At 38.8% G+C, this 17,095-nt stretch overlaps 1 protein-coding gene across 7 annotated transcripts in view; it reads right to left on the bottom strand.

Annotated features, from left to right (window-relative positions):
• Nucleotides 1-17,095, bottom strand: part of mdga2a (MAM domain containing glycosylphosphatidylinositol anchor 2a) — a 932,327-nt gene that overhangs the window by 851,861 nt on the left and 63,371 nt on the right. The window contains exon 1 of one of the 7 annotated variants that reach the window (XM_043697341.1): nucleotides 9,917-10,144. The exons of the other annotated variants lie outside the window; for them this stretch is intronic. Coding sequence (XP_043553276.1) covers nucleotides 9,917-9,923 — 7 coding nt within the window. The 5' untranslated portion in view covers nucleotides 9,924-10,144. Of the gene's footprint in view, nucleotides 1-9,916; nucleotides 10,145-17,095 lie in introns of those variants that run through there. 7 annotated transcript variants of the gene reach the window in all.

Below are 17,095 nucleotides of genomic sequence, written 5' to 3' on the forward strand. Positions count from 1 at the left end.
CAAACTCAGAATCCTGGAAGAGCAAAGGGACTGGAGGTACAGGTTACTGGACAGTTCCTTGGATTGATCTAATCTCAAGAGATACAGAACACAATAGCCAAGTGATAATGATTAGCCCCATATAAACCACGAAGGATCTCAGAATATTTATGGTCAATACTATGCACAAGATCGTGAAGTAACAGTTTCACTTGGAGGCTGTCTGGTATGGATAAAAATTACTCTGGAAACCTCTTTAAGAATATCAGTTGAGTTGGCACTGTGATTCATTCACCTGAGCTGGAATCTACATTTATTCACAAATAGAACCACATCACTTGGCAGTAAAAGTAATATATCCTTTTCACTGAGTATAGCACTATAGAGAAAACAAATCATTACTGCATCTCTATAACAGTCAGATTTGGCCTAACCGATATGTATTTAAATAGTTAACCAACACAATTAACAGGTCCTGTTGCATCCCAATGTCTACAATAGATCAAAAATGAGCACCCTGTTCTATTGTGCAAATTTTTCCTTCTTTCTAAAGTTTTTTTTCTGGCAGTTCACCCTGATGAATGAGAGCTGGAAAGCTCCAATTTTAAGGGCTTTTATTGCAATTTTTAAGTTTTGCACTCAGTTATTTAAAGTAGATAATCAGATTATGGGACAATATCTTAGAAACTTGAAGTAAAATGTTGGGCCAGGTAGACCAAGCAGGTTGTGTCCAGCAGAAAGGTGAAGAACAAGGGGCCAAAGATACACAAATCAATGAAAACCGAGTACAGACCTGTGAAGTTGTACACTTCTGGGTTTAGTAATGGAGGAACCAGCCAACATTCAAGATCAGATTAGATAAGTGGATGAAGGGAAAGGCATCAAAGAGGAAAGGGAAGAAGCTGGATAAATGTGAGCAGACTTATTTTAAAATGTGAAGGGTACATACTGATATATGGCTTTGCTTTTTACATCTGGGTGTTACCTGAGGAGTGTATTTGCCGACACAGAAAATAGGAAGCGCAGTAATTGTCCTTTTGAAAACCAGGTACTTGAAGCTTTAGGATAGTGAGTGCAGGATTACAAAGTTTCAATCTATGAGACAGAATATCTGCATGTCTCTCAAAGGAATGACCCCTTTTAGAGCAAGATGAGTAGGTAAAATAAGTCACTGGTAATTCACAAGCCCACTCAAGGAGCAGCACATGCAAAATATATGGGATGGGGTGGAATAAACCTATTAGCTTAAACATATCAAACTTAACAGCGACTTAACATTAAATGGATGTGAAAGAAAGTGAACTCAAGCTAATATTTCAGTGAATTGTTTCTCAATTAAACTTGCATAAATTACCAAAATGGTGAACACATCAATCAGATGACTTGAGAAATAAGAAACTTACTTGAACGTAAAAAGACTAAACAACAGGGAAAATGAAATTGTAAATTTTAACTGCAGTTCATTATCCCAGAACGTTCTGAATCCAAGAGCAATGGGCAATATAAAACTGGAGGGTTTCCTCAAACTGATGCTCGGACTGTCATTTCCTTTTTGCAATATATCTTACTGAATATCAAAGTTAGCTGGAGCAAGATCACAATGAGTACAGTAGTGAAAGTGTAACTGCGTAATTACATTCTGTTTCAGTGAACTATGTAACCCATTCTGTTTATCATGAAATGAGAAGAACACAGTGATTTACTAGTCAGTGTCAAAGAAAAAAGCAACCCAGGGCATTTTTGTTACTATTACCATTATCGCTGCACATTACTCCAGATAAATGTCATCCTTAGTGTGGTTCAAAGGAGTACAGATAGAGAATTACAGAGTAAAATTGAGGATGAGGAGGTAATAGTATCAGAACAAATTCAGGCATCTGATGACAGATATAACTGACCCTGGTCGGGAATTCAGACCTCACCATGACCTGCTCAGAGAGTTCTGGATCGAGCAGAATTGTCCACGTTTCATTTACTTCCATAGCACATAAGCTCAGGCACTGGATATGTAGGAGTGCAACATACAGACCTTCAAAATCCTGGTCAACACTTGGCTGCAATAGAGTACCTAACAGCAGCAGTGACTTCTGAATGATCTAGCTCATGGGGACAATGAGGACATCTGATAGTCAGTATAGGTTTCAAACTCCAAGATGCATTCCCTGTTTGAGAAATGGTGAAAGACAACTTTGGCCAGATTTCCCAGAAGTCATCAGCATTCATTATTTTTAATTCTCAAAGTGCTTCCAGATCATATTTAGACCATATCACATGTGCTGTGGTCAAGGGTGAAATTAAAAATCACACAACACCAGGTAGTCCAACAGGTTTATTTGGAGGCATTAGCTTTTGGAGCACTGCTTTCTCTGCAGGTGGTTGTGGAGCAGGACCATTAGACACAGAATTTATAGCAAAAGATTACACTGATACATTGAACAAACCTAGATTGTACGTCTTTCAGCTTTTAGAATGGATTTGCTGGTTTCAGTTCATTAATATGTAAATCCCAGAACTTCTTTTACGTCACATTCTCAGTATAATTTAAGGTTTTAGAATAAACTGTGACATCTCTGCTCAGACAATGCCTGAAAAGGTGCGAGTCAGACCAGTTCTATTTCAAGAGAGCGCAAGAGAATGTGTGCATGTATGTGTCCAAGCTTGGCAAAGTGTGTATGTGAGTTTGATGGGGCATAAGCCTGTGAGGGTTCATGCATGGGTGAGTGTATGGTAGGTGTATGTGCATGCATGGGTGAGTGTGTGTAGGTGTATGTACGAGAGACAGCTTGTGTGTGTGTGTGTGTAAGTAATGCAGTGTGGTCACCTGTCGTGTGATATGAACCCAACGTCCCAGTTGAGGCTAACCTCATGGATTCCGAACTTGGCTATCAGCCTCTGCTTGGCCACTTTGTGTTATTGCCTGTCCCGTAAAGTGGTCGAGCAGAGGCTGATCGCCAAGTTCGGTATCCATGAGGATAGCCTCAACTGGGACCTTGGGTTCATATCACACTACAGATGTCCCCAATGCACTTCACACTCACACAGACCCTCTCTCTCATACACAAGCTTTCTCTCATGCAAATATACATACACCTACCACACTCTCACCCACACATGTACTCTCTCACAGGCTTTTGCCCCATCATCACACTCACACATACATTTTACCAAGCTTACACACACACTTCCACACACATGCACTCACTCTGTCTCTCTCTCTCTCTCCTGCACGCACAGATACATAAGTTTATGGGGTGAACTTGTATTTGCAGAATTATATTTGCAGATACATTCTGTTTTGCTCAACAAATGCAGAACCTGCAAGCAGTCAATGCAGACAGTCAATCCATAAAATATTTATAAATTCCACTTTGGAAATACAACCAGTTTGATGCATGATTGGTCTGACTCACACCTGTAAGGCATTGTCTGAGCTGAGATTACACCTTTTGTTCTAAAACCTTAAATTATCTTGACAATGTGATTTTAAAGAAGTTCTGGGATTTACATGTTGAAGAACCGAAACCAGCAAATCCATTCTAAATGATGAAAGACTTTACAACCTAGGTTTGTTCAATGTATCACTATAAACTTTTGTTATAAATTCTGTGTCTAATGGTCCTGCTCCACAACCACCTAATGAAGAAGCAGCACTCTGAAAGCTAGTGCTTCCAAGTAAACCTGAGGACTATAACCTAGTGTGACTTTTAACTTTATTCACTAGTCCAACACCGGTTCCTCCAAGTCAAGGATGAAGTGATTGCTTTGTATTGGAGAAAGTGAGCACTGCAGATGCTCGAGATCAGAGTCAAAACATGTGGCACTGGAAAACCACAGCCAGTCAGGCAAATTCAAGGAGCAGGAGAATCGATGTTTTGGGCAGAAGCCCTTTACATTCCTGATGAAGGGCTTATGCTTGAAACGTCGATCCTCCTGCTCCACAGATGCCGCCTGACCAGCTGTGCTTTTCCAGTGCCACACATCTTGACTCTGATTGCTTTATATAGTTATGCAATACTTGAACCAATTAGCAGCTGTCCAGTTACAAATATACAAATGAAGAGTAGGAGTAAGCCATTCAGCTCCTTGGGCTTGCCCCGCCTTCAATAAGAACAAAGCAAATCAGACAGTGGCTGAATTCTACTTTCTTGTCTACCCCATAACAGGATCAAAGCAAATTTAAAAATAGGATGAGACAACAAGAATGCAAGATCTGAATGACTCAGATGCTGCATCCTGGGCTCAAAGTGTCTGAAGTTCTTATACCACTACAATTGACACAGCCTTTATTGTTATTGTTATTTCTAATTGCTGAGTATACATTTTCTTCTTCAAAAACACTAATACAATTCATTTTATGCATTCAAACTGATCAGTACAATGAGGCAGCCAGAGCCGCCTCACCATCTCCAGAAAATGATCAAGATATCATCAGCTTGAAGTCCTATGACTGAGTTATTTAAAATATATGGGGGAAAGGTCATAAGTAAACAATGTTGATGACACTTACTGCACACAGAATGGCAGAAAAACAAATAATAGGTTGGAATTGTACATAGCATTTATCTGAAGAGTGTGCCGGACACTTTCTTACAGTCTTGTAAGACGACTGCTGTGATAAAAATGTATAATCCTTTCCTACTGATGCTTTGATCCATCTGGAATGATTTGCTTAACAAAAGAAAAGCCATTTGTGACCTTGGGAATGGATCTCACCATGGACCTTGTTATAACACAAGCATTCAAATTAACGCTGAAAATAATTGCCAGTGTATACTTGGTTAAATTCCATCCAAGTGGGGAAGAACTAATAATAATGTGAATCATGTGGCCACCCACAGCCTCTCATTCTTTAAATTAATCAGTCTTTAAATTAAAGCAAAGTAAGTGGGTTGACTAAATTTTTAAACATGATTTTGTTTGAGAACAATTGAATTTTTGTGGCCAACACCAATGCATTTTTTCCCTTTTTTCTTCGAGTGAGTGTTAGAAAATTAGTGAGAATCTTTGTCCAAAATGATACATATCTACAGTGCACATTGCTTCTCATGTGTGACTAATACATTTCTTATCATCAAGTTACTACCACGACATTGGCAAACAAATTGGAGTACATTGGAGACCTCTGCCGATCAATTCTCATTTGACACCTGGGCTTTGTTCACAATAATTAAAAGAATAGATTATTATACAGAATACCTTCTATTTCTAATTTTTGCTCATTTACTTAATATTTACTTAATGGCAAAGCTAACCAGTGATTGTAAAACAACAGTGCAGACATAACTACAACCATATGCAGCAGGAACTGGTTTACTGACAGGGAGTTTCTTGGTCACCTAGTGTTGCAAAATGAAAGGTGATCCACCAAATCTATATCTCAAGGACCTCAATTACAAAGAATGTAATCAAACTGTTTCAGTGCCTTGAAACCATTCTCACAGTCAGGGTCATAATGTGCAGTTACAGTTACAGGAATTCACCACTTGTAATTTCAGTTCAATCCACAAGTCAACTGACAAAAACACCTCCTAAATAATTTCTCAGAAGTATATTGTCACTTACTGTTGTTCTCGGACTCCTCAGCCTGAAAGTACCTATTCACATTGTGTTCAAGCATCTGTAATCCTGATCTTCACCTTCACTGAAATAAGAGGTTTCTTATCTCAGATTAAACCATAACTAAAATACTTTCCAGTATGTTGAAACTTTGATTATATAACACTCTCACAAACTTTTAAAACATTGCAGAAAAGAGTGATCGTTGTAAACAAAAAGGTCCAATTTTAATTCCTCTTTACTGATTTTCTCTCTAGAACTCTATTGCGTTTTTAAAGTTGTTCACCCATGTGACAAACCAGTAATCAATGTGAAGGTTGCTTATAACTTGTCATTTTGATGACACTTCACATCCACAGCTACACAACATTTTAAAAAATTCAGCTTGAAGAAGGGTTACATCCAAAACATCAACAGATGTTGCCTGGCTTATGTTTTCCCAGCCTCCTGCTTGTCTATTTCAAATAGACAGGCTGAATAGGGCAAAATGTAATTGAGGGAAAACATTAATTATTTATCTTCTGATAACCGTGGCCACTTGGCCAATCATACAGCGAGCTCTGATAATGTGACTATCTGACTGGCTCACATACATGCAAACCATGTAGCGAAAATAACCCACCAGCCGACATGCAACCCTTGCAAAATTGAAAACTGAGAATGCACTGAAGACTATTGTGACCCAGTCCCTCTTTGGTACCATAATGTAAGGTGGTCAAACACTAAAGCAAATTGTCTTCCCTTTAACTTGGCTCAAACATATTCTGTCCTCCCAAGCTAAGATCAGTGTCACTTGTCTTCAGGAAGGTGCAAGGTAAAGCCTCAACATGAACAGTAGTAAGTGTTTAATCATCCAATTTTAATGGTCAAATGGACCCGGTCCAAAACAGACTTCATTCAGTGATTATATGCGACACAAATATCCAAAATACAGCATAACGTTCTACATATGACAGACCAGAAAGACAGCTCTAGGCTTCAGGAATTCACTAATTATAATTTATAATCTAACTGACCGTGTGGTATATTCTTTTGAGAACTTGGTTTTCCTAGGTGTCACAGTTAATTGATAGGCTTGAAACATAAGACCAAATATCTTCCCATTGGTCATTTAAATTTGTACACTTGTGGTTGCCACATGTAAACAAAGCATATTCACCATGTTACAGGAATCACTTAAAACAAAGCTGACAAATAGCCTCATATTCCTTGAATACACACAGATTCCAATGTTTAGACCTTCTTGGAAATCTAAATGTATTCTTTTCTTCACACAGAGAGAAAACCACAGAGCGCAACATATCTGGATGAGCCTAAAACCAGAGGACATCTATAAATTATTAATAAATACAATAAGAGATTTAGGAGCAACTTACTCAGAGTTTGGAATGTGGAATATGGCGGCACATTAATTAGTTGAGGAAAGAAGCATAGATGTATTCAAGGAAAAGCTAGATAAGCAAATGTGACAGATAGGAATAGACAGATTTGCTAGTAGGAATTGATGCAGAGGTAAGAGAAAGCTTATATAGAGTACAACACCAATTGAATGACTTGACCTGTTTCTGCACAGCTACTATTCTTTCTTGGAAGAAAAGGCACAAACCCAAATAAAGTAACAACCATTTATGAAAATGAACAATTGGAGTGAAAATAACACTAATGAGTAATAGAGTTCTAAAGATCAAATAATATCATCCACTGATCTAAGCTCTGTAGTCCTGTCAATCCAGTCATAAATGGTGACAGACAATTAAATAACTCAGTGGAAGAGAAGGCTCCACAAATATCATGATTCTCAATGATGGAAGAGCCTAGCACATCAGAGCAAAAGGTAAGACTAAATCATTTGCTTCAATCTACAACCAAAAGTGCTGAGTGGATGATCCATCCTAGCCTCCTTCAGTGCTCTCCAGCACCACGATTAACAATCTTCAGCAAATTCAATTGACTCCACATGATATCAAGACAACAGGTGAAGGTACTGGATACTGCAAAAGCTATGGGCCCTGAAAATATTCTGGCTTAAATATTATTCAAAACAGTACTGAAGACTTATGTTCTAGATCTTGCTGTACCCCTAGCCAAGCTATTCCAATATATTGACAACACTGGCATCTGCCTGGCAATGTGGAAAATTGCCCAGGTGTATCCTTTGGACCAAAAAGCATAACAAACCCAACCTCACCATTTACCATTCCAACAATCTACTCTCAATCATCAGTAAAATAATGAAAAGTGTGATCAACAGTGCAATGGAGCAGCAGTTGCTCAGGAATAACCTGCTCACTAACGAATAGTTTGGGTTTCACCAGTGCCACTCAGCACCTGACCTTATTAAAACCTTGGTTCAGATGTGGACCAAAGGTCTGAATTCCAGAGGTGAGGTGAGGTGAGAGTGATAGTCAAATGTGGCCTTGATGTCATGGACTGAGTGTGGTATCAAGGAACTTTAGCAAAAGTAGAATCAATGGAAATCAGGGGCTGAATTCTCCAATGGTTAGTCATGCCTAGCGCAAAGGAAAATGGTTTTGGTTGCTAAAGGTATCTTTGCTCTAGGACATCAGGGCTTCCTCAAAGAAGCTTTTTTTTTCCCCTAAAATTAACCAATTTAGATATGTTAGAGGCAGGTGAGACTTGAACATGGACCCTCTGACCCAGAGTCAGGAACTTCTGACACATTGTGCCACATGCGCCTTGAGTTCCTCAAGATGCTGTCTTAGGCCCAACCATTATCAGCTACTTCGATAATCTCTATTCCTGATGAAGGGCTTTTGCCTGAAATGTTGATTTTCATGCTCCTCTGATGCTGCCTGACCTGCTGTGCTTTTCCAGCACCACTCTAATCTGGACCCTACTTCAATAGTCATCTTTCCTTCATCACAAGGTCAGAAATGGGAATGATTGCAGAATGTTAGTAGCATTCACGACTCTTCAGGCATGTGTGGAATGAGCTGGCAGAGGATATGTTGGAGGCTGGTACAATTACAGCATTTAAAAGGCATCTGGATGGGTATATGAATAGGAAGAGTTAAGAGAGATATGGGCCAATTGCTGGCAAATGGGACTAGATTAATTTAGGATATCTGGTTGGCATGGACAAATTGGACCAAAGTGTCTATTTCAATGCTGCACATCTCTTATAACTCTATAACTGTATGTCCAAGTGCAGCAAGACCTGGACAACATCCAGGCAAGTGGCATGCATTGATTGCCAGAAAATATCTATCTCCAATGTCAATCTCCCCTTGACATTCAATGGCATTACGATCACAGAATCCCCAACTATCAATTTCCAGGTGATCAACATTAAGCGGAAACTGGACTAACTATATAAATACAATGGCTATAATAGCAGTGAATAACTCAATTCCTGACTCCCCAAAGCCTGACCATCACATACAAGACACAAGTCAGGAGTGTGATGGAATATTTCCAACTTGTCTGGATGAGTACAACTCGAACACCCAAAAGATTTGATACCATCCAGGAGAAAGCAGTCGATTGATTGTCACTGCCTCCACAAACTTTCACTCTCTTCACCACCACATTTGTAGTAGCAGTGTGCATTGTTTCTTCTCGATTCTTGTGTGCTTAAGAGCTGTAAATTAGAATGAGAAAGGACTATTTTTAAAAGCAGGGATTTACCAGAATTACTTTACGACAAGGAATTTGGTACCTATTGTAAACTCTGTTTTGGGGCTATCGATTCCTGGAATGTACAGATGATCAGAAAGCAAGAAGTTGTTTACAAATGAAGCTGATTGACTCTCAGCTAACTGAGCAGATTGGAACTAGAAGCAAGTTATCGAGACGCAGAGAGAGACAAACCTATACCTTTAATTCTGGACTCCCCCACCCCAGGGAAATGACCTTGACTATTTATCCTATTCATACCCCTCATGATTTTATGAACCTCTATAAGGTCACCCCTCAGCCTCTGATGCAACAGGAGAAAATGCCCCACCCAATTCCGTCTCTCCCTATAGCTCAAATCCTCCAAAATCTTTGCAAATCTTAATGAACCCTTTCATGTTTCACAACAAACGTCCGATAGGAAGGAGACCAGAATTGCACACAATATTCTAAAAGTGGCCTAACCAATGTTCTGCACAGCCACATGACCTCTGAACTCCTATACTCAGTGCTCTGACCAATAAAGGAAAGCATACCAAACGCCTTCTTCACTACCCTCTCTACCTGCAACTCTACTTTCACGGAATTTTGGAAAAAGATCAAAACAACTTTTAGTTCTATGAGAAAAGTTGTTAGAATTTCATAAGCTAACCTATAAATGTGCCTTAGTTTAGATTTTCAAATAAATAAAAGAATAATGAATTGAAAACTTACTTCTCCCCATCAGATTTTCTGTTGCACTGACCTTTCATTTTATAACCTTCAGTTTTCTTCCATATCTTCCTACAAGTGTGGATTCATGGATAACAGGAGTTTTCTAATGCCTGAGCTGCTCTCTGAGTGATTCTTTGGATATGACCTCAAACACTTGGAAACTGCAAACTAAGTTTGATTTCCTCTGTATTCTGGAAGTCACACATAGGACTCGAGTTGATCTTCCTCCGCAGCCAATGGACACAGGAGGTTAACTGCACTGGTATCTTTCCATGGTTTGTGATTGATTTTGTTGGCACAGACAAGGGATTGATTGTCCTGTTTAGCATGATTCAGTTCCATAATTAGAAAGTACCTCCCAACTGAGCTTATTGGTGAACAGAGAATTGCTAATATATTATCACAATTATTCCATTTACAAGAAACTTGAAGAATGTTTATTGAAAAATGGCAAAGTTAAATGATTCATTGCCAACTGCATGGAACCTATCTTCTTACAGTTGTTATGACTTTGTTACATAACGTGAGTGAAACCTTTCATGTCAGTCATCTTAGTGAAGTAATAGGAATTTCAGCTTGTGTATTTGAAGCTGTCCTTTCAGTTGCCCTGACTGCCAGTATTCCAGAGAGATTCAGTTCCTCTTAAAATACAATACCCAGGTCAGATTTCACATTTCATTTAACTGAACAATGTTGGCTGTTTTTATACCTATTATCTGCTCTTCGAATGCAAGCTTTTATCATCCTTAAACATTTCCAAATTCTTAAGAAGTAGATATACTAAAATCAATGGCAGCTGTGCACTGAGGTTCCTGCAACAAATGGATTATGCTTGCATGAGAATGTTATCTTTCTTATCAAAACACCTCATGTTCATTTGGACCAAAGTGGGCCAATTAAGTTTCAATTTCAACCAGTGCAACAGCATATCTAAAATATTGACGATAATAACGTCAGCAATGTTACTGACGAAAATCATCAATAATAACTTGCAGAACTTACCAAGAAATCACTATCCAAAATGCAGCTTCCTTGTAATTAGTTGGATATAGAGCACATTACAATGTCCAGAAGTCATGAAAGCTGCTACCTAAATTCAAAATGTTTCCTTCACCTAGTGACATATACAACATGCATTGAAACATTCTCTGATTTTGTGACATTAGTCATTCCTGTCATAGTCTGAGAATCCTACTAGCGGTGGGGAGACTTGGGTTGACAAATATTGGGTTGACAAAGTGAGAACTGCAGATGCTGGAGATCAAAGTCGGGAGTGTGGTGCTGGAAAAGCACAGCAGGTCAGACAGCATCCGAGGAGCAGGAGAATTGACGTTTTGGGCAATAGCCCTTCATCAGAAATATTGCTGGATAGCAACTTGAACTAGAGAGAGTAAAACAATAATGTTCATGACCTGAATCAATAACTTTGTGCCTTTCAAACAGGAACTTTTCAGTCTTGTCAAAAGTGAACTAAACAAATATTTAGTGGAATGAGGTATGATACAAGTTATTAATTAGGTTGCTTTACCACATACCAAGTCAAAACACAAAGCAACCTTAAAAATGTGACTCAATCACTAGTAGGTAGAATCCATTCCGAAGCAGATGGCATTGTTGGGTGACACCCACACATACGCACTTCCAGCTGATGATGGAACCTTAATCCATTTTTCCTACCTTGTCCCAGTCAGAACTAGTGAAACGCATTCCAGGGTTTAAGCCCTTCCTTGTATATGTGGCTCAGTTAGTGACTAAATAACCACAAAAGTAAGTGATCAAGAAAACTCATGAAAGTAACACAACTTCACTTCACTTGATTTCCATTGATAGCTCCTGTTACTATGTTGAATCTATTAAGGTAGGAGAGAAGTTTGATTTCAATGCTCTCACAGCTACATAACGTTGCTTCAATATCCCTAGGTAGTCCCACTTCCTGGAGGAGAAACTTCTATCTTTGAGCTGTTGAAGTTTTGGCAGTTCCTGCATTAAAGCTTCCATTACAGTATGATATGAATCAGACAAAGTTGAGGGTAGAACAGAAGTATAGAGGTCACAGCCAGATCGTTGAGTGGGAGGGTTACAGTTTGAGGATTGTTTCACATTTGAGAGTTCTGAAAATATCTCCTTAGGTTGTTTGAAGTCACTTATGCCCAAATGTCGTCTGAATAATTTACTGTTTTTGGAGCTGACTATGTCTACTTGAAGAGATTGTAAAATGAGGATTCAAACACAGCAAATCCTTATTCTGACTTGAATATTTGTTTTTTGTACATGTTTTTGTTCAATTTCTCTAAAGGCACATTGAGTGCACTTGGGAGTTAAGGCATGACATGAATCAGTAAGTTACATTATTTCCCATCTGCTGAATATGCATAACAATAGCTATGACCAGATTTAGATGTTTCCATCAGCAAAACTGGTCTTTTATAATAAAATAGAATAATGACCTCACACTCCCACTTTAGTTGGTTGGCAATAAACTAATTTTCTACCTCCTGACTCTCGTATTCCATTTTCCTCTTTGCCCTTTTTCTGTTAGATTTCACTAGCTTCATAGTTCTGTCTTTTTTTTTCAGAAAGCTGGCTCCAGTGTCATCTTTTAGTCAAACATAAGCCCCTACAGAGCAAAATGAATCAGCTTAACTTTGCAATCCTCACTATAAGGATTTAATGAATAAAGTTGATGTAACAGCAATGGTGAATGGTAAACAGAATGTCAAACTATCTTTTATCATCTCTAGTAATGAACACCAACTGAAATAAGCTTAATGCCCTATCATCTGTGAGGTTAACCCCTTAACTTTATCTCGATCATAGCATTCTTAATACATATCAAGTCAAGGTTCCAAAACACAATCGAAGACTTATAACTATGGCAGAAACAAGTGATTGAAAGAAAGAGATAGCTCCTAAAGGTCGATATTGAAGCAAACCCTACAAATCATGACTGAAGAGGATCTACGTGAATTATTAATAGCAAAACCAAAGTGACAATCAAGATTGTAGCCATTTTTATTGTCACATTTTACTTATGTAGGCTATATTGAAAAGCTCAAAATATCGAGCTTGATTGAAAAACTGTTTTAATCTTGACAAGGGACTTTTATGGACTTCAAGCAGCATAAAATCATGATGACAATGCAACATTTTTGCACTGAGGGCGAAGATGAAAATTAAAATTGATGCTTAGAAGTTTTTAGCTAAAAAAGTGTTGGATGATTTTGGTTTTGAAGAAAAGTTCAAGAATCATGCAAGGGTTAATTCATTTCTTCAATCGCATCAATTGTGGAAACAACTTTTTCAATTTAACCAAAAATCCATTTGCATTATTCAATTTTAAATGAATTTGCTACCTTTGAGCTGGAAGGCAACAAAACATACAGATTTGATTTAAAATGCCCGTATATATTAACAATAAGAGCCCCTTACATTGATTTTGCTCATTGTAATTGCTGTTATTTTTGTTTGTAAAATCTACATGCAAGTGAAATTCACCATAGTCCCAGAGGACCATAGGCTGTTCTTACATCAGACAGAGCCAGCTAGTGATGAGCTTGACCCAGCTGGTATGGGAATTGAACCTGTGTTGGTGACATCATTTTTGCAAACTAGCCTTCCAGCTACTTGAACTAAATTATATATTTCAGTATTATGACAATCATGCTGGACATTTGATCGTATCACAAAGAGACCATTGTGTGTACCAACACAATAGATTGAGAGCTGTTTTTGAAACCCATTATTTCAGGAATTAGCTCTCACCTTCTGAATATAACACAACCACAGCACAAAGACAGTCAGAAATAGACTGGGGTCTTAAAAGAATTAGGTGCAGAGATAATGCTCTAAAATTCTCTATATTATGGAAAGCTCCCAGCCACTGGGAAACTGGAACACCACACTTTACAAATTCCCTTCCAAGCCGCCCACTATCCTGACTTGGAACTGTGTCACTGTTCCATCACTGTCGCTGGGTCAAACTTGTAACTCCCTCTTGAACAGCATTGTGTGTACCCACACCAGTCAAAGACCCCAGGACTTCAAGAAAGCAGTTCACCAATCAAGGATAGAAAATAAATGCAGCCTCAGCTCATGAGGATCACACCTCGAAACATATAGACACAGGAAAAATGCATCCTTTTCAGGTTGACAAACTATAATTAGTGGAGTGCCACACACATTAGCATTGGCGTCACAACTATATCCAATCCATGTTAATGACTTGGACGAAGTGCATTATGGCCAAATTTGCTAATGCTACAAAAAATATCAGAAGGCAAGTTGTGAAATGGGCAGAAAATTTTCACAAAAGGATATAGATAGGTTAAGTGATAAAGGTTTATAGAATCATGAGGCACATAGATAGGGTAAATAGACAAGGTTTTTTTCCTGGGGTGGAGAACTCCAGAACTAGAGGGCATAGGTGATAACCTCACAGATGATAGGGCATTAAGCTTATTTCAGTTCGTGTTCGTTGCAAGAGATGATCAAAGATAGTTTAACATTCTGTTTGCCATTCATCATTGCTGTTACATTGCTGTTGACAAGGGACATTTATTCATTAGATCTTTGCAATGTGGATTGCCAAGTTAAGCTGATTCATTTTGCTCTGTAGGGGCTTATGTTTGACTAAAATAATGACACTGCAGCCAGCTTTCTTAAAAAAAAGACAGAACTATGAAGCTAGTGAAAATCTAATAGCAAATGGGCAAAGAGGAAAATTTGGGAAATGAAGAACATTGTGAGAAAATTTGAGGTTGTACACTTTGGCAAGCACAAAATAACTAAATGGAGAGAGACTGCAGCATTCTGCAGTACAGAAGGAATGGCTTTTCTCATACACAAATAGCAAAAATAAAGCACACAGGTAGTCAGTCAGAGGCAAATGCAATGTTTAATTTTATTGTAAAACGTTGTAATCTAGCAGGAAGGAAATATTTGCATTTGAGGCAGTTCAGAGAAGATTGATTAGGTAGATTCCAGTAATTAAGGAAAGATTATGAGAAAAGGTTGACCAGGTGAAGCCTATACTCTTTGGTGTTTAGCAAAATGACAGATAGAGTCATAAAGATGTCCAGCATGGAAACAAACCCTTCAGTCCAAGTTGTTTATGCTGACTAGATATCCTAATCTAATCTAGTCCCATTTGCCAGCACTTGGCCCTCTAAATCCTTCCTATTCATGTACCCATCCAGATGTATTTTAAATGTTGTAATTGTGCCAGCCTCCACCACATCCTCTGGCAGCTCATTCCATACACGTTCCACCCTCTGCGTGAAAATATTTCCCCTTAGGTCCCTTTTAAATTTTTCCCTCTTACCCTAATCCTATGCCCTCTAGATTAGATTACTTACAGTGTGGATACAGGCCCTTTGGCCCAACAAGTCCACACCGACCTTCCAAAGAGCAACCCACCAAGACCCATTCCCCTACATTTACCCCTTCACCTAACACTACGGGCAATTTAGCATGGCCAATTCACCTAACCTGCACATCTTTGGACCGTCGGAGGAAACTGGAGCACCTGGAAGAAACCCACGCAGTCACGGGGAGAATGTGCAAACTCCACACAGACAGTTGCCCAAGGTGGGAATTGAACCCAGGTCTCTGGTGCAGTGAGGCAGCAGTGCTAGCCACCGTGCCACTCTGGAGCTGGAGTTCCCCACCCCAGGAAAAAGACCTTGTCTATTTACCCTATCCATGTCCCTCATAATTTTATAAACCTCTATAAGGTCACCCCTCATCCTCCAACGGTCCAGGGAAAACAGCCCCAGCCTGTTCAGTCTCTCCCTGTTGCTCAAATCCTCCAATCCTGGCAACATTCTTGTAAATCTTTTCTGAACCCTTTCAAGTTTCACAACATCTTTCCTACAGGAGGGAGACCAGGACTCCACACAATATTCCAATAGTGGCTTAACAAATGTCCTGTACAGCCGCAACATGATCTCCCAACCTTTCTACTCAATGTTCTGACCAATAAAGGAAAGCATACCGAATGCCTTCTTCATTGTCCTATCTACCCGTGACTCCATTTTCAAAGAATTATGAACCTGCACTCCAAGGTCTCTTTGTTCAGCAATACTCCCCAGGACCTTACTATTAAGTGTATAAGTCCTGCTTTGATTGGCCTTTCCAAAATGCAGAACCTCACATTTATCTAAATTAAACTTCATCTGCCACTCCTCAGCCCACTGGCTCATTGAAGTATAGAAGATGGGTAGATGCTTAGTGAACATTTCTGTGTGGCAGTCTAGAACTTGTGGACACATTTTCATAATAATATTGTTTCCTTTGTAAGAGTGTGATGATACTCTGGCTTTAAGAGGTGTATTTTGTCCATTTTTTGAGAGGTTTTCTGGCAGAGGCACAGAGCTGTCTATTAAAAACCCATAAAATAACAGCTTGTGAGGCCTTGGGTTTTTTTTGATAATCAGACAATAGAAGCAGCCTGAATGATTGTGGCCAGCTCCCACAGAACCAGGATTTATAATTTTTCTTTTTATTTTTGTCAGTCGCAGCTGTTGTTGCTGGGGTCTCAACTTGGTTTGGAAGCTGCAGTATATTGCTCCCTGCTACACTCTCTCAGAGTATTTTCTTGATAGTTTTCCTCCTGAGCTGCAAGAATTCTATGTGAAACAATCTATTTTACTGACTTTGCATTTGCCAAGGGTGTGTTAATGGGATGTTACTATTGGAACAGTTACTGTTTAGTTGTTAAATAATCTATTATTCTGTTAAGTTTTCCAGTAGTGTTAAGTTATTCCAATTTCCTCTTTCTTTTGTTATATTTTTAAGTATGGTGTATGAATAAAGTGTGTTTTGCTTCAGTTTGCCTAATCTAATTGCATCTGGAACAAAACTCCTGGCATCTGTCTTTAAAATAAGAAAATGTTTGGGTCAACCTATCTTGTTGATATATTTTGAGGGGGTCTGGTCTGGTCCATAACAAGAGTAAGATGAAGAAGAATCTCTTCTCTCAAGAGGATAACTAATCTTTGGAATTTTGTACCCTACAGTGTAGTGAAAGTTAACATTTGCCTTGAGACATATAGCGTACAGGCAAGAAAGTGAAAATAAAGTTAGCCATGATCTTATTGAATTGCAGACCAGGTTCGAGGCTAAATGACCTATAGTCTACACTGAATTTTTATGTTCTTAAATTATCTGCCAATTTAATTTTCAGAGATGACAATTGGCGTATTCCAAGTTA

This window comes from Chiloscyllium plagiosum, chromosome 10 (assembly GCF_004010195.1).
Source record: "Chiloscyllium plagiosum isolate BGI_BamShark_2017 chromosome 10, ASM401019v2, whole genome shotgun sequence".
Lineage (NCBI taxonomy): Eukaryota > Metazoa > Chordata > Chondrichthyes > Orectolobiformes > Hemiscylliidae > Chiloscyllium > Chiloscyllium plagiosum.